The sequence below is a fragment of the Accipiter gentilis genome, chromosome W (genome assembly GCF_929443795.1).
Source record: "Accipiter gentilis chromosome W, bAccGen1.1, whole genome shotgun sequence".
Taxonomy (NCBI): Eukaryota; Metazoa; Chordata; class Aves; order Accipitriformes; family Accipitridae; genus Astur; species Astur gentilis.
The window spans coordinates 336,309-359,532 of record NC_064918.1 but is presented as its reverse complement, the minus strand read 5'-3'; the positions used below and the strand labels follow the sequence as shown (position 1 = coordinate 359,532).

Below are 23,224 nucleotides of genomic sequence, written 5' to 3'. Positions count from 1 at the left end.
TGGTATAGTGTTATGTCTTGGATTCAGTATGAGAAGAATGTTGATAACACACTGATGTTTTCAGTTGTTGCCAAGCAGTGTTTAGTCTATAGCCGAGGATTTTTCAGCTTCTCATGCCCAGCCAGCAAGAAGGCTGGAGGGGCACAAGAAGTTGGGAGGGGACACAGCCAGGGCAGCTGATCCAAAGTGGCCAACAGGGTATTCCATGCCATGTGATGTCATGTCTAGTATATAAACTGGGGGGGAGTGGGGATGGGGGCGGGTCGCTGCTCAGGAACTAACTGGCTATCAGCGAGTGGTGAGCAATTGCATTGTGCATCACTTGTTTTTTTTATATTCCAATCCTTTTGTTATTATTTTTGTCATTTTATTATTGTTGTTATTATCACTATTAGTTTCTTCCTTTCTGTTCTATTAAACTGTTCTTATCTCACCCCACGAGTTTTACCTTTTTCCTTCTGATTGTCTCCCCATCCCACTGGGTGGGGGGGGAGTGAGTGAGTGACTGTGTGGTGCTTAGTTGCTGGCTGGGGTTAAACCATGACAGCAAGTTAAGCTCACTGTATGTTAATAAACAATCTAATGTTTTGTGGGTTGGATTTTTTTTTTAATGTTTGGAACTTGCACTTAAAAAATTGTTTGAGGGGACAAAATGTGATCACAGTTCCTGTTCTACTGTAATTGTAAAAACCTGTTAACCTTTAGTCATAATCTTTTGAAAATAGCATTTTGCACGCCTTTGGTATGAATTTGATTAGTGTGGTAGCTAAATTCTTATCCAGTGTGCTTAGATTGAGACTCGGTTTGTCTTGAATAACTACTGTTCCTCCTTACTACTGTCTTTCTGGTTACTGGAATTGAGAGCGATAAGCAAGTTTTGAAATGTGCTGTCAATTCTTCCTCTGATCGTCCACAAGCAAGTTTAAGGAAGAAGCAGCAGATTAATTTACATGTTAATTTTCAGGAAGAGCAAGTAAGGAGAGGATTGTTGGAATACTAGCAGGAGAAAAGAGGCAAAATGTTCTGTGCCCATCAGAACACTTTCATCTAAATAGACCTTGAGTTTCTACATCCTTCTGCTGTATACTAAACCCCGTAAAACTCTTGGATATGCTTGTTCTCTTCCTAGTGGTTTATCTACAGAAGATAAAAGCTACTACTTGATAATCTAACTCAAGATAGGATAAGAGGTTTGCATTGTGGGTCTAAAGCATCTGGTTCTGCTGGTGACAAGTAGGTATTGAATTTATAGGACAGTCATCATGGTTTCACCAGATATTTCTGAATTTTGGGTTTTGGTATTTTTTTTAATCAAACTTTGACTTCCTATCCCCTTACCAAGTTTCTCATTAAAAAGGAAATAAGAATGCTGTGAAGTTAAAAGCTAGAAGATACCAAGATTATTTACATAAACTTAATTCAGATTCTTATAATTGGAATGAGAATGAGGAACAAAATTTCTATTTCTGAAATGTATTTAACAAATATGAGTCTTTTTTGGGTTTTTTTTTTGTAGATAGATATATACATATACCAACTTCAAATATTTTTGCATTTGAATTTAACCTATTTAAGACAGCATGAACAATACATTCTGGGCAGAAAGAATTTGTTAATGGAAAGCCTTTATCTCCATCTTATTTTCAGTTTATTTTGATGTAGCATTCAGCTTTTATGACAAATCTCAGGCATGCTTTAGGGACTGATTTGAGTTTTACTGACTAAACACTATATTAGAGTGAACTGCACATTCTGGATATCAGAGCGGGGGGGGGCACATTAAGAAAATGTATGAAGGTAAATCTAAACTGTTGAGATCAGGAGGCTGTATACCTACAAAAATGCACTTTTCCCAAACATCAGCTGAAGATTTCAAGACTACTGCTTTGTTTCCCTACTTACTTCAGTTCTGTTATAAATCTAGAAATACAACAGCAAAGCCCACTGCAAATCAGTGTCTTGGCATAGAAAAAAGCCTACCAAAAATGCAAATGAGGAAGTTTTAGGAAACTTTCTCTCTGAACCTTTAAAAAGCCGAATCAGATGACTATGAATGTACAGAATCCTTGGAAAAGGAGGTCTCATTTGAGAATGTGGAAACTTGCTGATGGTGTAACAGATTGATTCAAAGAAACTAACAGAATAGTTTGATTAACTATTAAGTAGGTATTCTTTATTGGCAGCGCTGGATGCATGGGGGATCGCTCCACCTATCGTGCACACCGTAGGGTCTAATTGTGCAGGTTAAGTACATGTTCTACATACATATTCACTAGATTTCTGAGAAATGTTATACATATTCATTAGTTTTCCGGGAAACTATTAGCACATGCAAATGTCCTTTACGCAGGCGCATTGAAGGTCTCTGGTGGTCTTCAGGAGTCCTCTGGTGGTCTTCATAGTCTTCCTCACTTGTCCGCTATTTGACCCTCCTCAGGTGATTCTGCACAGTATGGTCTTTTACTTGTTTTGATACACCAGTGTTTGTTAGTGCTCTTATTATCTAAGTTTTCATTAGTGGTGTAGAACCATATGGTTAGTTTAAGCTAAATTATCTACAAGGATGAGAACAAAGGCAGGAGTTCTTATCTTTTCTGGCCCTATCTATTCAAGCAAGGCCTCTCCTTGTGCCTTCTCAACAAGATCGTAAATTCATCAAACATTTAATTAAGTTTTGTGATTGCTCATGGCTCCTTCTTGCTCATCACTCCCAAGTACCAGTCTTGGTCAGGCTTAATCCTTGACAAACACCAGTCTTTGGTATGTAAAGTTACAGAGAGACAATCATTAAGCAATAAGCAGTGTGTTCTCTATATCAAGATACTGATCATCTGATGGCCAATAAACCAGAATTTGCAAGGCTAGTGGTGTAAGACATTTTAATTGGGGGGTGGGATTCTTACATGGGTGTGCTGTTAATTATTTTCATGTTAATGTAGTGGGAGACTGAAAAGTTGGTATGCCTGAATCTGTAGTATATATGAAAAAGAAGCTAGGTTTAAATTGTGTAGTTTTAAAAGCAGTCAACCAGAGGCTTTATTATGGGGGGGGGAGTTATTGGTCATCCATCTTCCTGTCTCCCCCAGTGAAGTACTCATATATGTTCTTAAGCAAAACTTTCTTCTACTTGAAGCATAGTAGTTAAGTATTTAACTGTGGCGTCCAATGTTTTCATTTTAATTTGCTGCAAATATGTTTTTCAGTCAGGTGGCACTAGTGCTTGCTGGAAATTTCACCACGTAGTGCGAGCGTTACCTGAATGCCTTTAGTGTGACATTGCACGTTCTCTTAATGAGAAATAATTTTAATGTAAATGATAAGACTTATAAGACAAATGGCTGCATGTTGTGTGTTGAAGGCATTATGGATTTTGTGGGTGTGGTTTTTTTGGGTGGCTTTTTTTCTTTTTTCTTTTAGGAATCCTGAGCAGAGGGTTTAATGTGGGACTTCAGGATAAAGACCTAAAAGTACTAAGAATAGTTTGTCTGTGTGTATACGTAGGCTTGACAAAATAAGCAGGTCCCTCAGAATATTCTGGAAGTCTCTGAGGCCCCAGCTGAGATGAAGGGCGTGCTGTGATGAGTTGTATTTGCCTTTGTGTACGATTATTACCTTGGAACACTTTAATCAGAGGCTTTGGATGAAAGAGAGAGGAAGAGGTACAGTGTAGAGGTGAGCGAGGCCAATGTTGAGTTAGCACAGCTTTAATTTTTATACAGATCTTGGTTTGTTTTGGGTTTTTTTTTATCATGGATGGAGATAGGGAGGAAAGAAATTTGACAAGGGAAGAAGGGAAAATATAACTGCTTAATATGGCAAGCTTAGGTTTCTCTTTTATACTTGAAAGCAGATACAAAATTGCTCATGTAGTAGAGAATTCTGGTTTAAGTTTTGAATAATGAGACATAAGTGTCCTTAAAATCTGTTAAATTCTTTTGGGTAATAATGTCAAGCATTTTGATTTGTATAACTGCCTGGTAGCCTTGATGTTTTAATCAGGTCTTGAATGTTTTAACTTGTCGTTTAAGCTTTTCATAGTCTATAGATGTCAAAACAGATTTTATTTTTATTTTTTTAACTATTAGTGTGGTGATATTTGGACTATAATTTGATTATGGTTTATATAATTGTTTTTCTTCTTTTGCTAGGAAATACTGCATTACATGACTGCGCAGAATCTGGAAGTTTAGAGATCATGAAGATGCTTCTCAAGTATTGTGCGAAGATGGAAAAGGATGGCTATGGAATGACTCCCCTTCTGTCAGCCAGTGTGACAGGCCACACAAATATTGTGGACTTTCTGACCCAACATGAACAGACCAGTAAGATAGAATGTATAAATGCTCTGGAACTTCTAGGAGCAACATTTGTGGACAAAAAGAGAGATCTGCTTGGTGCTTTGAAATATTGGAAGCGAGCTATGGAAATGAGATACAGTGATAGGACTAGTATCCTGAACAAACCTGTGTCACAAACACTAATTATGGCCTATGATTATGCTAAAGAGGTAAACAGTTCAGAAGAGCTAGAAAATCTTATTGCAGATCCTGATGAGATGAGAATGCAAGCACTATTAATTAGAGAACGTATTCTTGGTCCTTCTCACCCAGATACATCCTACTATATTAGATATAGAGGTGCTGTCTGTGCAGACTCTGGAAACTTTAAGCAATGCATCAACTTATGGAAATATGCTTTGGACATGCAGCAGAGCAATCTAGATCCGCTGAGCCCTATGACAGCCAGCAGTTTACTATCATTTGCTGAACTCTTCTCCTTCATGCTGCAGGACAGGGCAAAAGGCCTGCTAGGCACTACTGTTACATTTGATGATCTCATGGGTATACTGTGCAAAAGTGTTCTTGAAATAGAGCGGGCCATGAAACAAATCCAGTGCCCTCCTGATCCAATACAGCTGAACAAAGCCCTTTCAATCATTTTGCATTTAATTTGCTTGTTGGAAAAAGTACCTTGCAGCTCAGAACAGGAGCATTTTAAGAAACAGACTATTTACAAGTTTCTTAAGCTTCAGCCTACTGGGAAGAATAACTTCAGTCCACTTCACCTTGCTGTTGACAAGAATACTACATGTGTGGGTCGCTACCCAATTTGTAAATTCCCCTCTCTACAAGTTACTGCTATCCTGGTGGAATGTGGTGCAAATATTAATGTCAGAGACTCTGATAACAATAGTCCTTTACATATTGCTGCACTGAACAACCATCCAGGCATCATGAATTTTCTTATCAAGTCAGGTTCACACTTTGATGCCACAAACTCGCATAAACAAACTGCTAGTGATTTGCTGGATGAAAAGAAAATAGCAAAAAACTTAATCCAGCCTATAAATCATACTACATTGCAGTGTCTTGCTGCTCGTGTTATAGTGAATCATAACATATGCTATGCAGGGCACATTCCTGAAAAACTAGAGAAATTTGTTTTGCTCCATAGATAATAGAGTGCAGTCCCAGAGTGCTGTTGTTGAAGCATGACTTGGTGACAATGTTTTTTTCTTGAGCACTATTGTGATATACCAGTATTCCCTTAGTTTGCTCTATCTTGCTCTCATTGGCTAAAATGTTGTTAGCATCGCATCTGCAGAGTTGGTTAACCAATATTTCAATATGCCATATTATTATATTTTGTAGATTATTTAGAAATGCAGTGCTGTATTTAGACTCTTAAAATTGTTTGCCAAAGGCTTGCCTATCCTGGTCTTATTTGCCTGTTGGGTGTTTAGGACTGAGTTGAATATTTTCCACTGATGTCTTTTTACTACAATTGTGTGGATTTTATACAGTTGGAGGGTCATCTTTTTTTGGTTTTGCTTGAGTATTTCTACTCTTATTCTATTATTTTTCTATGGACTTGTTAAACTGTGCGAGCTGTATAGACTTGTTAACATTTGCAACTACCATAAGTGCTTTTTATCTTCTCTATGCACTGACTTAAATGTGACTGTTGTGTGTAAACATATTTCTATGCAGCAGTTGGCCAATTTCAACTTAAATGCCCATTTTGATTTGCAGTTTTGTTTGGAGCTCTTTTTGAGAATGCTGCCTTCATAGCATGACAAATTTTGGAGCTACATATCACCTTTCTGAACTGGGGTTTAACTTTTTTATTCTAGCTGTAACTGAGGGTTGCTTTCCTCTTGATCCTTTGGAAATCTGTGCTAAATTTGGGAGAAGAAAATCTCTCTTGTTCTCATGGTAATCTACTTGAATTTTTAATCTGATAATTGTTCTCACATCATGCAGTTAGGGGAAGAGTCCTCATCATGTACAACTGACAGCTTTCCTTTTGCACTAATGTCTTGCTTGTGTTGGTTATGTGACTAGATGTAAAGTTTGTTTAAAGTTGAACCTCAAACTCAGTGATACATTCTAATGAGAAATAGATGAAATGCATGCCATAGTTTCAATTTACAAATCAACTTCTTTAGCTACAAAAGAAACTAAAGCATGTTGGTGGTGCGATGCTTATCAGTCCAGAAATATAGGCATCATCAATATCATTATAACATAGTAAATGGCTGTATGCCAGAGTAATAGAAATTCTATAGCAGTCTTCTCTTCTTTGTTTTAAATATCTTTATAAATGCACGTTTTTTCCATCTCTCATGTCAGCTGTACTTAAAGAAAAAGCAGTTCTGTTGTGTATATATAGCTCCTAATTGAAGGTAACTATTTTTATAATATTTGCATAATAGCTTAACTTTTACAACAGAAAGGGCTCTTTTGACTTGATAAGAAATCTATAAAAGAATTTAATAAAGGAGAGTGAGATTCAGGTATTTAATATAATTCAACACTTTACTGTTGATTAATAGTAGAATTTATTATGGCACATTAGCCCTGCAGATGTCTAAGTGAAATTAATTTGTGTTGAGTAGAATACAGTTTAGTATTCTAGCATATTGGATATTGTTGACTTGATGTTTCATTTCAGTGATGGGCAGTAAATGTGTTTCTTGCTCCAGAAACTCAAGTTGATTTAGGCTTTTGTTGGTGATAGAGATATTTAAAAGCCAAATTAAGTCAAGGAAAAAAATAATTTAGGAGGGTTTTTTTAAATTTGATGTTGGAGTATTTTTCTTCTGTGAACTAAGGTGATAAAGAATGTCTTGAGAGTATAAAAGAGTGTATATGTATATAAAAAAAAAATCATCCTTGCTTCTTGGCTGTTTCAGGTTTTCTCTTAGTGTACAGTGTGGAGCCAACAAGCTTAGCCATTCTTGGGGAAAATATTGGGATGCTTTTAAACAAAGATATATTGAAAGTAGTGCTGCTTGTATACTGCCACTTTCAAACTCTTATTTTGAAATAACTTTCACCTGTTTATCCTATGGCATACCTATATTGTATGAAATTCTGAGCATAAGGAAATCCTATTTGTTTCTCTTGCAAATGTGCAGCAGTAAACTTCTATTACGTTGGCTGATTTTTTTTTTCTGATTTGTAATGATTAAACTACATGCCACTGAAGTTGTCAGTTGTGAGAACAAGTAGTTTGATTTTGTATTTCTTATTTTTTTATATGCTTCTCTACTACTCTGTAAGTTGGTGTAATCAAATCATACCACGCTAGAAATGGTCCACATTATACTTCAAGCCATAAAAAGCATTATACTTCAAGTAATAAAAAAGTCATCTTTCTGTAGGTCACAGAGAAAGGGATTTTTAGATTACTGTTTTATACTCTGGAATCTAGTGTTTGCGATTTGAATTTGTCTTTGTATAATATCCTGTTTAAAGTTAGTTACTTAGAGATTATTAGTCTAGAAATAGAACTAAAAAATTATGGTAGTGTGTGCTGCTATTGTTAGCAAAGTTTTGAATGGAAAACACCCCAAATAGAAAGCATATCACTATCTGTGTAAATCCAGTGAAAATTGCCAGGCCTTACAGGGCTTATTGTTAGCTGCTTAGGTTTTGGGGTTTTCTATTTGTTTTTAACTTATGAAGTACTGATTTACTGTATGTAATTCTGTCTAAATATCTGCCAATACACATCAATTCTAAAGATTATCACCTACATTCAGAATTTAATTTTGCAAGGTCATGAGGCTATCTGCTGAATTCTTAACTGTGATGATGTCAGATATTCAAGCTTAGGTGACCAGATGGATAAGTTAATGCATTTAATTCCACTTTCTATTTAACCCTGTATGTGTATGTTACCCCCATTTAATTTTTGCTTCATTTTAAAAGAAATTGGTACAGAGCGTATGTTGGGTAATGTGTTAGGGATTAGTTAAGGATTTGCTGATTGGGAAGGAGGGTAAGGACAGTAGGCCCTGTCTGAGATGTCTGTGCCACTATGGCCAGTGCTAATGAATGGGTAGTAACAGTTTTGCCCCCCCAGCCCCTAATTCAAACCAGGAATGTCTCCACTTAAGTATAGATACCAACTTTCTGGACTAGTTGGGGTTTTTTTGTTTGGTTGGTTTTTTTGATTGGTTGGTTTTTGTTTGTGTGGTGTGTTTTGGTTTTTTTTTTGTTGTTTTGTTTTAATTCTTAGTCTTATTACCCATTCAGAGATGGGAATAAGATTATTTTAGTGAAACATGTTGATACTAAATGCAGTAGTGTTGCTAGCTGAACACAAACTATAGTAAGGACAAGGAACTGAAGAGCATTCAGAACACACAGAACTGTTATCCTTTTTTGTCATATTATTAACTCATTCTTTTTCTGTTCTTATCTTCCCATTTGTTTTTTTTTCTGATTAAAAGTGCTTTTTCAGAGCTGCCAACCCATAAAGATATTGAGAACATTGAGGAAAAAATTGTATGCCCTGGGGGGGTGAAATAGATTTAAAAATTGATTAAATAATTTGCAGGTGTGTCCTTTTAAAGACAAGGATACTGATACCCCCTTGCTTGTTGAGACTTCTGAAGTTGGATTATTTTTAATTTTTTTTAATAAATACTCAAAGCACTCTTCTTTCAAATCTTCTTTGGCTTCCACTGAAAATATTTCAGCCAGGAAGATGAGAAGTATTGTGGTTTAAAAAAAAAAAGCTGTTCTTGCCAGATTCTAAAATTAGATTTCTATTTTTATATCACTTATGTCAGTAACGAGATTCCAGCTGTCTGGTGTCTCTGAGGTTCTGATTGTTAAGCACACGGTATAAAGGCACTTTTTAAAATGCAAGGCAACAGTATGGTTATTTTTTCCATGTATACTCTGCAACAGTCCTTAGACAGGAGGTATTTTTATATATTACCTAAATACCAAAAGTTCTCTTTTAATAACTGTTTTGAAACTGGTTGAAATTACTCATTCTGCTTTTATAAAACACTATCTTATAGAAGGAATGGAATGCCATAGCAAAATTCTTACTAAAGGATTAAAAAAAGGATAAAAACCATAATAGGAAAGACGATGTGTTGCCTCGGTTTTGCATCAACTGCAAGTTAATAGTGTCAGGATATGACTACTCTGGAAATAGCTTCCTCATGCTTTGAATTAGAGTGGAATGCCTGCTATACTCTAAAATATTGACAAATACGAGTATAAAGACTTAACACTAAGTTCTGTGACTACAATGGAATGGTATTTAATGCTTCAAAGTAACTTTGAGGAATATGATGGAGATGTAGTAGACTTAAATATAGTTTGTTTTACATTGTTCAAATCTTTGCTTTGGATGTGAAAGTAAATGTTGAACCCTCAGTGAGCAGAATGAAAAGTTATTGTTCATTTGGTTTTAACTAACTCTGTGTTCCATTCTATCACAAAGACTTCCTGTGCAGGGAAATTCCATGTAATTGAAATATTTAAATTATAAATTCAAAATACTGCATTTTCTTTTTTAATTTAGCTTCAATGATAATGTAAAAAAAAGGAATAACAAATATATTTCTTTGTTCTTACTCTCTTTAGGGTCTAAATGCAGATTGCATTAAAAATGTTTTGGATAACACCTGAGTTGATATATTTGTTTTCTTTAGGGTTACTGTAATACTGGTTGCTAAACTTCTTTTTCAGTTGAGTATGAATAGTTAAACGTGAATGCTGCAGCTTTAGACTTTGATCTTCTTGTTGTTAATTATTATACCTTAAATAGACTATCATGTTTCATTCTCTTACTATGAAATGATGGTCCAGCCAAACCTTTGAATTCTGGTGATGGGCAGTAGTAAGGAAAAGGTTTAAACTGGAGGATACAGGAGACACTTTCACAGTTTTTCTAGAAAATGCAGTTGGTTATGCAATTAACCCCGTTAAAACATAGTAGTGTTTGTTTATAGCATAAACAAAAGTAACTAGCAAGATCTTGTAATAAATAAGCAACAGACAATTTCCCAAGTTGGACAAATTAAATTTTTTGTATAGCTTTTGAAGTCTCTTCCCTATTGCTTCCATAATTTAAAAAGAGAAAAAAAAAATACTCCAAGGATGAGAGAATTATGGCAAGATCCTTATTAAAGAGGTCTTCAGAAGTCTTCTGTTCTAAACGTTACCATCAGAATTTTGAGATCTTTATAGTTATGCACAGTAGTCATACTTAAAATGCAGTGTACACTCTATTTCAGAGTTTATTTAGATTTATTCTTAATTGGTAACAAACAGCATCAAGAAGATGAGGCACTGTGTGAGGATAATTGGTCCAGAGCTTTCACAGTAAGATAATTGTTACATAGATGACTTAATGAATCAAGTACAGATTCTCTTAATTAGGAAACAAAGAACTTGAATTACATCATTATTCATCTCTCTGCAGTTGCAGATGATGATAAATGTTCAGTCCAGAAGTGTCTGCTGGCTATCTAAACTATGCCTATGCAAAATCTGTCATCTCTGTCCATGCCTGGGATTAATTTTCTAACTCTCTCTGATTATCTTTGTGCAGAAGTGTTTCTCCAGCTGTGATGACTTGCCTTCACCCCCACTGAACTCAGCTGTCCACTCTGCCTCTTCCATCTGCCCTTGTGTTGCACTGCTGGTTGGAATCAGCTGCCAAACAAGTCAGCCCCTTTCTGCCAGTGATGTGCAGTTCTTTGTGAAAGTCTGGTGCAGAGGATGAGGAATGGTGGCTATTCAAACATACATAAAAACCTATGAGTTCAAATTTCCCCCCACCTCTGATGACCCTTTTCTAGCCATTCCATTGTTGTTTCACATTGTGTTCTCTGTCATTTTACTGTTCCCAATTGCTCCCAAGTGTTTCCTGTTTCCTAATCTTCCTCTGCCACAGTTGTGGCTGACTCAAAGCCCATGTTGAAATGGGAAGCACTTGGGAAGATTTGGTCCTTACCATGCCTTAAGCAGTTTGTGCTATTTCTAAATGGTATTAGGAAATAAAAGGATTAGAAGAAATGCAGGGTTTAGCTTGCTTGCCTATTATTCATCTGTCTGGTTCTTTAAACAAGGTAAGGATGCTTACATTGTTGCTTAGTCTCCTTGTCAGTGTGAAATTTAGGCTTTCCTATTCACTCTGCACAATGTATTTTGTCTTAGGTGAGGTTGTGGATGAGTACTATGCAATTGTTGGTGGTGTAAGCTGTTATAAGTCTAAGCAAATCTTGTCATAGAATCAGTAACACTCCATTTCCTCCCATGCAGAAGGTACTTAAAAGCTTTGTGTTTGTTTAAGCACCTTTTCATATGCTTTGGTTCTTTCAAACATGCTGATTTTGCAGTTTGTGCCTTCTGAAAAATCTGCCTTTAATGTGTCACTTCCCCAGTGTCTTCCCAAGTTCCACTAGTTTATCCATTAGGTTGCTGTTTCATGCTGCTGCTAGAAGGCCCCTTCCTTCCCCTGTACGTAGCAGCCATCACCCTCCTGCACACTTTGATCTTTCCATCAGTGGTATCAATAAGGGCAGGGGGCAGTGAATGTGGTGAGCAAGCTATACAGAATGCAATAGGTGCTCCTGTTCTCCAGAAGTGAGCAGCAGTGTGTTGATCTAGGCAGCTGCCTGATTTGAGTTGGGCCATGATTGGGAGTTAGGATGAGTACCAGTCTAGGTGTCTGAATGTACTGTTCTAATCATAAATGGTACAGAGATAAGCTGGTGGGGTGCTGCTCTTAATAACTCCTTGAACCCTGCTCCATTTAATCTTCAACAGTGTGATGTTTTTCTATGATGGCAGAAAATAGCTAGGAATAAAAGTTCTCAGTGATGAAAGAAGGGCATGCTGCTACTGCAAAACCAGAATCACTTACAAGGCAATAGTAAATTTTATTTGGGGGGTGATGGTGGTGGTGGCGAGATGTTAGAAGAATACTCAGTGGGAAAATGAACTATCCTTACTATATCAGTGGCAAAAAGCAGTGCAAGGCAACTACTATAGATAAAGCATCAATGTCTGTACTCGCATATCATAAAGTCCCAGGTTGGAAAAGAAATCTGAAATAACACTTCAGTAATGTTAGCAAACTTCAACCCCAGGAAAAGAAACAAAAGTAGAGATGGTAGCTTTGTCTCTTCCTAGTAGTTAATTTATGTATAGTCATTGAAGCATTTTCTGGCATGGTGCTAAAAATTTCTGTGATCTCCTTCTGTGCTTGATGTGAATTCACTGAAGTGTCTTCTATAAAAGGCCTCTCAGTACAAACTTTGTATCTTATAGACAGAGTTAATCTGCACTGTCCACTCTTCAGCAATCTGCTCGGATAAAAGAGAACTCCTGAAGTGAGGAAATACTCCAGCAGGGACAGAAACAAACAAAAAATGTTCTAGGCATTATGCAACAATTTCAGAAAACTTGATGCTGAATAATTTCTTGTTCAAGAAAGTAACTTCAGAAACGGGGAAGGAATGCACATCCTTTTCTTAACTTGGGAATTCTTTCTTGATAACTGAAACAACCTCTTTATAAAAAATTGAATGAACACCTCAAGAAGAAAAGGTCAAGTGACATTGTTCACATCTCTCATTATTATTATTATATGTTCTTTGAAAGATGGCTGATGATGCATCTTCCAATAAAGGATTTCTTAGCTCACAGTGAGAGGCAATTCAATAATTGTTCAGATGGTTGAGTTCTGAGAATGTTGTTATTGCTATTCAAACTGAGGAAGTTAGCTGCTTTTGGATGGAGGTGGGTATTTTATTAATCAAGGATAGAAAAAAACCAAAACCAAACAAAAAACGCCCATCAAACTTAAGAAACAAATGCCTTCCTATAATTTGTAGTCTTTGTCTCCTGCCTAAGCACTTAAACACTGCAGACTACTGAAAGGTATCCTTTTGGACTTAGCTAAAATTGAATGCATGTTGGGTACCAAACAACAACTTAAGAAGCTTAAGCTATTCCAGTGCAGTTAACAAGGCAGAGCCCAGCAAGTGTGCCTGTATTAAATAAAAAGATGTGTGTATATAGTTCATTGCTGTTGTGGTTTAAGCCCAGCTGGCGGGATGGGGAGGAGAATATATAACAAAAGGCTTGTGGGTCAACACAAAGGCAGGGAGGGATCACTCACCAATTATGGTCACAGGCAAAACCAGACCCAACTTGGGGGGGAAACAAACCCAAATCAATTTAATTTGTTACCAATCAAATCAGAGCAGGATAATGATCAGTAAAACCAAATCTTAAAACACCTTCCCCCCACCCCTCCCTTCTTCCTGGGCTCAACTCCACTCCTGGTTTTCTCTACCTCCTCCCCCCAGCAGCACAGGGGGATGGGAACGGGGGGGGGGGGGGGGGGGGGTGGTTGTGGTCAGTTCATCACACCTTGTCTCTGCTGCTCCTTCCTCCTCAGGGGCAGGACTCCTCATGCTCTTCCCCTACTCCAGCATGGGCTTCCTCCCATGGGAGACAGTCCTCCATGAACTTCTCCAATGCGAGTCCTTCCCACAGGCTGCAGTTCTTCAGGAACTGCTCCAGTGTGGGTCCTTTCTGCTGCAGTCCTTCAGGAGCACGCTGCTCCAGTAGGAGCTTTCCCATGGAGTCACGGCCATCTTCGAGGCCATCCACCTACTCCTGCATGGGGTCCTCCATGGGCTGCAGGTGGGCATCTACTCCACCATTTGCCTCCATGGGCTGCAGGGGCATCACCTCTTCCGGCATACTTTCTCCCCCTCCTTCTTCACTGATGTTGGTGTCCACAGGTGTTTCTCTCACATTCCAATCTCCTCCCCTACTGCAGGTTCCCCTTCTTAAATATGTTATCTCAGAGGTACTACCACCATCGCTGATTGGGTTGGCCTTGGAGTCAGGGAAGCTTCCTAGCAGCTTCTCACAGGAGCTGTCCCTGTAGCCCTTCCCCCACTACTAAAACCTTGCCTCAAACCCAATATGTTTGCATAAATCTATATGTGTATATGCATATGCACATACTTACAGGGAAATAATATGATTTGCTGCAAGAGCTGGGAACCATCCTTAGTAATTAACTGTGCTCTTAAATTCTGTTCTTTTTTTATTTGTCTCAAGTAGCAGAAGCAAAGCAGAGTGACTGAAAGTCACAAAGAAGCAACTTCAGAGATATCAAGGCACTAAGAGAAGCAGAAGTATTAAACATCATTGCTTTATTATTGTGAGAGACTGAAAGAGTTAATATCCCAAACATTGTGGTGGGGCAAGTTCTGCTTAAAGACAAACCCTGCACAGCAAGGAACCAAGGTGAAAAGCCCATCAGCTCAGACATCAGCAACAGGAGGGGGAGGGCATGCTGGAGGGTGTGCAGCTCCCTGTCCTGATAAGCTGTTCTGATACAAAGATCAAACAATGGCAGTGTCTGCAGGGAAGGGGAAGTTACTCCCCAAGCGACCCCCAAGCCCCAAGGCTCACAAACTGCTCATTAGCCTAATAAGTTCAAGTGCCTGCCCGAAGGAGGGGCAAGGATGATAAAAGGACACAAACTGAAGCCCCAGGTGCGCAAGCCCACCAGAACTGGACCTTTAGACTGGACCAACGCTGGACCCAGGACCGGTGAAATCTTTCTCTCTTCCTTTTTCTCTCTCTGTCTTCTCTCTTTCCTTTTCCACGATCTCTACACCTCATCCCTTTAGACATAGAACTATTGACCAAGTCTGGGACTAAGAGTGGATCCAGCTGCCCCTGTGCCCTTCTCTGAGAAGGAGTCTAGAAAGCAAGGGGATCTGCTCTGAACCTCGTGACTCAACGGGAGGGATCTCCTTCTTCCCTGAATTGATGTACGTGGTTACCACGGGTTACACGGTTTACAGAAGTAGTCCTATACCAATTTCTGTTGTGAGAAACTGCCACCTACTACCACGCCTCCCCAGTTCAGTTTGTTTCTGTCATGAATAAAATCTTTAACTGATCGTTTGGTGTCGTTTCACCTTAATTTAGCCCGAGGGAATTCCAAACTCACCAGGACTCCCTGGTCTGTCCAGCCTGGGTTGTGACAATTATTTGTCTGTCTATTAGATTCTGGCTGCAGGGGGAAAAAAACTGTGTGCTTGGACAGAGATATTCACTAAGCAGGAAACTTCATAATGGTTATTGGATTTTGTATATTCAGTGTCATATAGTGCAACTGCATATCTGTGTAAGTAGATGCTATTTTTTTGGCCTGGCACAATAGGTATGACAACCTAATATAGGAGGGAAAAGAAATCTAAACCTACCTTTGTTTTCTTTCCTGCTGTGAGTGTTTTACAGTCTGATTGCAAGTCACTTCACGTATTTTGGCCTTGCAGTTATCTCTTGGATGAAATCTGATAGGTACGTACAGAACGCTACCATTGAGGCCGTTCATTAAGCAAAAAGAAGAATGTGTTCCAATATTGATAAAAATGTGACATTGTATTTGAAGAGGAACACCTAGAGACTTTAAGTTCTGTAGACTGTGGGGTTTTTAAATTATTTTTTAATTTTTTTTATAAACTAATTTGGTTTTGGAATAACTGTACGTAAAAGAGAACTGCAACAAAATTACTTTGTCTTTTATCTGAAAATGATCATACTACCTGCAAAGTAGGAGTGTGGTTTGATTAAATAGCTCACTGGCAAAACAACTTAACTGAGAACTTTGCCAATCTTCATTTCTGTGAAAAAATAGGAATCTCTTTGGTTTATCTCTAGTGTCTGAGACTCAAAGTTTATAGTAATTCTCCATGGTGTCCAGTGAAAAGTGTAGTGTAGTTAGTGGGTACCTCAGTATGTAATTACTATTACTAAAATATGTCATTAGGTATAGCTTATGTTGGAGAACATGTACTGGTAAGAGACACCTCTGAAGTAGGGGAAAATACAGTTATGAGTATTAACAATAGAAAGGAACAGAGACAGCAGCTTTCAGAACATCTTTCCTTTTGATTGTTCCCTAATTTTAGACTTCTGTTTTATGAAAGGAAATGAAGACTATAATGTTTATGGCTGTAATGTTAACATTCAGAAGTGAACTAGCGGTAAACTAGAGTTCTCATGTGAATGCCAAAGCTTCAGGCTGTTAGCAAACAAGTGAGTTGTTTTCCAATCATCCGTTCATTAAGGATAATGGTGGTGAAAGGTCACAATGATATGACAACATTATTAACTATTTAAATGCTATCTAAAGCTTCTAGGAAGGGCAAAGAAATGTCAGGATTGCTAATATTGTTATATCACCTTCCAGGATTGAATGACATTTAGGAGAGTACAACTGCATTTGTTTTTCTTGATTCCCAGCTATGGTTAATCCAGAATGTTGTCTCCCGCTTATGCTGTGCATGTATCCAAATGCAGTTCTACTAAGAATCTGTTTGGCTCATGTACTCCCTCTACAGCACTCCTGTGGGCTTCTTTTAGCTTGCACCACTAAAGATGAACTGTGTGCAGAAATTCTCCTTTGGCAAAGTACCTGTGCTGCTTTCTTCTTCCCTCTTAAAGAAATCACTGGTAGCAATGTGTTCTGCCAGCTAGAATAGCAATTTAACTGTTCTCTGAGGTCAAGACTTTTCTCTGGAAGGAAGTCTGTGTTATGTAAGGAAGGACTTGCCAACACAGGGAAGTTCAGCGACAGCCTACTTAGGATTTCCCCTGTCCTCCAGGAATTCAAGATATTTCTTAATGTTTCAGAGTACTCTGGAGTCAAATTCACTTGATTTTCCCAACTGCAGTACAGATAACATACAAAACTGTAAGAACATATTCAAATTGGTGAAGGACACAGGGAGGAAAGAGATGCAGTGGCTCAGCTGTAGGTTATGCTTGTGTCTTCCATCAGTGGAATGAAGGCTTCATAAAATGGGGAGGGAACATTACACCAGCAGTTTGGTGGAGCTCCCCTGGAAAGATGAAAAATATCTGAAGTTAAGAGAGCTAGAAGCAGATGAATTACTACTTGTTAGTAATAATTTATTTATAATAATTTATTTATTCCCCCCCTGCCCCCGAATATAGCTTTGGCAACTCATGTATGAGGAAGGTGCACAGCAAAAAGGGAGAGCCAGTAATAACATCACTGTGGACATGGAAAATGGGGGAAATGTTTCTGAGGAGGGATGCTTCCTATAGTGGCTCGCATGCTCCCCAGTCCTGAAGGATGTTCTTATGAAGTGTCCAGGGGTGAGGCTGTGGGATTTTGGGTATACTGGTGAATGAAAAGCTGGACATGAGCTGGCAATGTGTACTTGCAGCCCAGAAATCCAACCGTATCCTGGGCTGCATCAAAAGAAGCATGGCCAGCAGGTCCAGGGAGGTGATTTTGCCCCTCTACTCTGCTCTGGTGAGACCCCACCTGGAGTACTGTGTTCAGTTCTGGGGTCTCCAGTACAAGACAAACATGGACCTGATGGAGCGGTTCCAGAGGAGGGACATGAAGGTGATCAGAGAGCTGGAACACTTCTCCTATGAGGAAAGGCTGAGAGAATTAGGGTTGTTCAGCTTGGAGAAGAGAAGGCTCTGGGGAGACCTTATTGCAGCCTTTCAATATAAAAGGGGGCTTATAAGAAAGATGGAAAAAGACTTTTTACCAAGGCCTGTAGTGACAGGACAAAGGGTAATGGTTTTAAACTGAAAGAGGGTAGGTTTAGTGTGGCAGTACACTCCCCCCAGCAGGAAACAAAACTTCTCCAGGCAGGGAGAAGAGGGAAAAAAACCCCCAAACCCTAGAGGCCCCAGGTTGAAAATTGAACTGACCAATCAAGACGTGCCGGGAACACTGAGGTGACCTTTTTAGCCAATAGGGATTAAATGACCACAGGTCAGACTCAACAAGGGTATAAATGGGGTCCTGCTGGAGGACATGTTGGCAGTCCTCCTCAGACCAGCGGGTCTGCAGTCGGGGACTCTCCCCCTTGGGTCGGGGCACTGCCCGAGGTAACTCCTCGAAGGAGAGAGCCCTCAGCTTTTAGGTGAGTGATATACACGTTTTGAGTCATCGATTTTGTCCTGGTTTCAGCTGGGATAGAGTTAACTGTCTTCCTAGTACCTGGTACAGTGCTATGTTTTGAGTTCAGCATGTGAAGAATGTTGATAACACTGATGTTTTCAGTTGTTGCTCAGTAGTGTTTAGACTATAGTAAAGGATCTTTCAGCTTCTCATGCCCAGCCAGGGCACAAGAAGTTGGCACAGGACACAGCCAGGGCTCCTGACCCAAACTGGCCAATGGGGTATTCCATACCATGTGACGTTCCATCTAGTATAGGAATTGGGAAGTAGGGGGGGGCAGGGACTCGCTGCTCGGGGACTAGCTGGGTGTCGGTTGGCGGGTGGTGAGCAATTGCCCTGTGCATCATTTGTACATTCCAATCCTTTTATTACTACTGTTGTCATTTTATAAGTGTTATCATTATCATTATTAGTTTCTTCTTTTCTGTTCTATTAAACCGTTCTTATCTCAACCCAGGAGTTTTACTTCTTTTTTTCCCCCAATTTTCTCCCCCATCCAGTGGGATGGGGGGGAGTGAGTGAGCGGCTGCGTGGTGCTTAGTTGCTGTCTGGGCTTAAACCACAACAGTCCATTTTGGCACCCAACGTGGGGCACGAAGGGTTGAGATAATGACAAACCTGACCAGAGCTTGTTAAAACAAATTTGTTCTAAGCTTACATTATGTTGATTTATGTGTTCTTAGAGTTGTTGCTCTGGTTTTTAAAGCTCTGTTATGTATCACCTCGCTTGCTGTATATAGTTCCTCTTCTGCTGCTTATCATCCGTGGGAGGTGGATTAAGGTTTTCGTTTTGATGTATAGTATAACACTGGCTTATGGTATGAAAAAGTCATCGGCTGTGGGATTAATTCGGTATTTGCACTCAGCATTGTCACCTTTATACTGCGGGAGCCACCTGTGGGAAACTATTAATAATTATACCATTTACCTTTCCTCCTTGGAAAACCAGTCTATGGGTGGGGTACCATTCTTCCCCTCTCCTTTCTCCTTCAGTCCAGTTACAATGGTGTTTGAGAATTTTGAAAAATTTGAATACTCCTGGGATGTTGGGACTAGCACAGTCCTAGCCCTACTGCTGGGAATTAGCATACTTCTGAATGTGGTTCAGCGCTTGTTTAAGGTTAAACAGCTATTTAAGAAGATCACGCAGAGATCTGCCCCAAGGCTGGATAATTATGAGTGGCAGGGTGTGTGGGGTAGTATGGGCAAGTACCTAGGAGAGTGGGCACCTCCAATGTTTTGGAAATTCACCCCTGAACAAGTGCAGAATCCACAAGAACGAGTAAGATATTTGGAAAAGGTAAGCTGTCACCCCGGCAGCTCCAGAGAGATACAAATCACTGCAACGTGCTGGGGCCTGGCCCATGCCTATCAAGCCCTGTTCGACACTACTCAGTACCCTCAAGGGGAAGAGAAAGTCTCTAGACCTAACAACGAAATGATGACCACCGCGGCCACCCAAACCTCGGCAATGGGCGCTGCGGCCCCTCCAGCCCCGGCAACGAGCATTTCAGGTATCCAGACCTTGGCGAAAGGCACTGTGACCCCTCCAGCCCCGGTGGCAAGAACTAGGGCTACCCAAACCTCAACAACAGGCACTGCAGCCCCTCCAGCCCCACCAATGAGCACAGCAGCTACCCAAACCTTGGCAACGGGCACTGCGGTCCCTCCAGCCCCAGCGACGAGCACTGCTGCTACCCAAACCTCAGCGACAGACACTGCGGTTATCCAAAACCCGGCGAACGATACTGCAACTGAACCAGCGGACCAACCTGCACCAGTATCAGTTGCCCCTGTACAGAAAAAGAAGTAGACAAAAAAATCAGTTCGCTTAGCAAAGGATGAAGGTGAACCAGGGTCATCACGGGAACAAGAGCAAGAGGCAGAACCAGAGGTAATAACCCGGTCCCTATCCTTGAGTGAGCTGCGGGATATGCGAAAAGATTTTGGCCGCCATATAGGTGAAAATATTATCACCTGGCTCCTCTGATGCTGGGACAATGGGGCTAATAGCCTGGAATTAAAAGGTAGGGAAGCCAAGCAGCTGTGATTGCTTGCCAGGAAAGGTGGCATTGACAAGGCAATTGGAAGAGGGACACAAGCCATCAGCCTCTGGAGGTGACTCCTGTCAAGTGTGAAGGAAAGGTACCCCTTTAAGGAAGATGTTATATGTCAATCAAGCAAGGGGACCACCATGGAAAGAGGTATCCAATATCTGAGGGAATTAGCTGTGCTAGAGTTGATTCATCATGACCCGGACAACCCAAAATCACCCAAAGATCCAGACGAAGTCCAATGCACACGACCCATGTGGCGGAAGTTTGTACGGAGCGCACCATTGTCCTATGCCAATGCGTTGGTAATGATGTGCTGGAAGGATGAAGGGGCACCAACGGTGGAGGAAGTGGCTCGCCAACTCCATCAATATGAAGAACATCTCTCCTCCTCCCTACAAGCCTGCATTTAGGCTGTGGAGAAGCTGTCCCAGGATGTCCAACAAATCAAAGAGGATATGTCCTACTCCACACTTGTCAGGGCCAATGTCTCAGCTATTAGGAGTGAGCGTTCCTCTGCCCAAGAGAGAATATAGAAGGTACACACCGCAAGGTGCCCTGTGGTTTTACCTATGTGATCAGGGAGAGGACATGAGGAAATGGGACGGAAAACCTACCTCAGTCCTAAATGCACGGGTACGTGAACTGCGAGGAAAAACGACCACAAAAGGGGATTCCCCCAGGAAAAATGCTGCTCCAGTTTCCAAACAGAGTAGAAGAGCTGATTTTATTTCCGATCCTCTTGAAGGGACTTCTGACCCAATTTTATGAGAAGTGAATACTGAATACTCTGACCAGAATTAGAGGGGCTCTGCCTCCAGCCAGGTGGAGTAAAGGGATAACCGGGTCTATTGGACTGTGTGGATTCGATGGCCTGGCACGTCAGACCCACAGGAGTATAAGGCTCTAGTAGACACCGGTGCACAGTGCACTCTAATGCCATCAAGTTATAAAGGGGCAGAACCCATTTGTATTTCTGGTGTGACAGGGGGATCTCAAGAGTTAACTGTATTGGAAGCTGAAGTAAGCCTAACTGGAAATGAATGGCAGAAACACCCCATTGTGACTGGTCCAGAGGCTCTGTGTATCCTTGGCAGAGACTATCTCAGGAGAGGGTATTGTAAGGACCCGAAGGGGTATCGATGGGCTTTCGGTGTAGCTGCCTTAGAGACGGAGGGCACTGAACAGCTGTCTACCCTGCCTGGTCTCTCTCAAGACCCTTCGGTTGTGGGGTTGCTGAAGGTTGCAGAACAACAGGTGACAATTGCTACCATGACGGTGCACCGGCGGCAATATCGTACCAACCGAGACTCTCTGATTCCCATCCACAAATTGATTCGCCAACTGGAGAGCCAAGGAGTGATCAGCAAGACTCGCTCACCCTTTAATAGTCCCATATGGCCAGTGCAGAAGTCTAATGGGGAGTGGAGACTAACAGTTGACTATCGTGGCCTGAATGAAGTTACGCCACTGCTGAGTGCTGCCGTTCCAGATATGCTAGAACTTCAATACGAGCTAGAGTCAAAGGCAGCCAAGTGGTATGCCACAAGTGACATGGCTAATGTGTTTTTCTCAATCCCTCTGGCAGCAGAGTTTTGTCTACAATTTGCCTTTACTTGGAGGGGTGTCCAGTACACTTGGAATCAACTGCCCCAGGGGTGGAAACACAGCCCCACCATTTGCCATGGACTAATCCAGACTGCACTGGAAAAAGGCGAAGCTCTGGAACACCTGCAATACATTGATGACATCATCGCATGGGGCAAAACGGCAGAAGAAGTCTTTGAGAAAGGGAAGAAAATAATCCAAATCCTTTTGAAGGCTGGTTTTGCCATAAAAGAAAGTAAGGTCAAGGGACCTGCACAGGAGATCCAGTTCTTAGGAGTAAAATGCAAGACGGGAGTCGTCAGATCCCTATGGATGTGATTAAGAAAATAGCAGCTATGTCTCCACTGACTAATAAAAAGGAAACACAGGCCTTCTTAGGTGTTTTGGGTTTTTGGAGAATGCATATTCCAAATCACATTCAAATTGTAAGTCCTCTCTACCAAGTGACCCGGAAGAAGAACGATTTTAAATGGGGTCCTGAACAACAACAAGCCTTTGAACAAATTAAGCGGGAGATTGTTCATGCTGTAGCTCTTGGGCCAGTCTGGGCAGGACAAGATGTTAAAAATGTGCTCTACACTGCTGCTGGGGAGAATGGCCCTACCTGGAGCCTCTGGCAAAAAGCACCTGGAGAGACCCGAGGCTGACCCCTGTGGTTTTGGAGTCAGGGATACAGATGATCCGAGTCTCGCTATACTCCAACTGAAAAAGAGATCTTGGCAGCATATGAAGGAGTTCAAGCTGCCTCAGAAGTGGTTGGTACTGAAACACAGCTCCTCTTAGCACCCCGGCTGCCAGTGCTGGGCTGGATGTTCAAAGGGAGGGTCTCCTCTACACATCATGCAACTGATGCCATGTGGAGTAAGTGAATCGCACTGATCACACAACGGGCTCGCATAGGAAACCCCCGTCGCCCAGGAATTGTGGAAGTGATCATGGACTGGCCAGAAGGCAAAGATTTTGGAATGTTGCCAGAGGAGGAGGTGGCACGTGCTGAAGAGGCCCCGCTGTATAATAAACTGCCAGAAAATGAGAGGCAATATGCCCTGTTCACTGATGGGTCCTGTAGCATTGTGGGAAAACATCAGAGGTGCAAGGCTGCTGTCTGGAGTCCTACACGACAAGTTGCAGAGACTGCTGAAGGAGAAGGTGAATCGAGTCAGTTTGCAGAGGTGAAAGCCATCCAGCTAGCATTAGATATTGCTGAAAGAGAAAAGTGGCCAGTGCTCTATCTCTATACTGACTCATGGATGCTGGCA

The 23,224-nt window shown here is 40.7% G+C and overlaps 2 protein-coding genes across 4 annotated transcripts in view; one reads left to right on the top strand and one right to left on the bottom strand.

The window, feature by feature from the left end:
* Nucleotides 1-13,475, top strand: part of LOC126035272 (protein fem-1 homolog C-like) — a 44,276-nt gene extending 30,801 nt beyond the window's left edge. For all 3 annotated transcript variants that reach the window (XM_049793655.1, XM_049793653.1, XM_049793654.1), the window contains exon 3: nt 4,149-13,475. In XM_049793655.1, coding sequence (XP_049649612.1) covers nt 4,149-5,458 — 1,310 coding nt within the window. In that variant the 3' untranslated portion in view covers nt 5,459-13,475. The remainder of the gene's footprint in view (nt 1-4,148) is intronic.
* The window catches only part of LOC126035345 (uncharacterized), a 118,695-nt gene that overhangs the window by 70,935 nt on the left and 24,536 nt on the right, over nt 1-23,224 (bottom strand). The gene's annotated exons all lie outside the window — the stretch shown is intronic.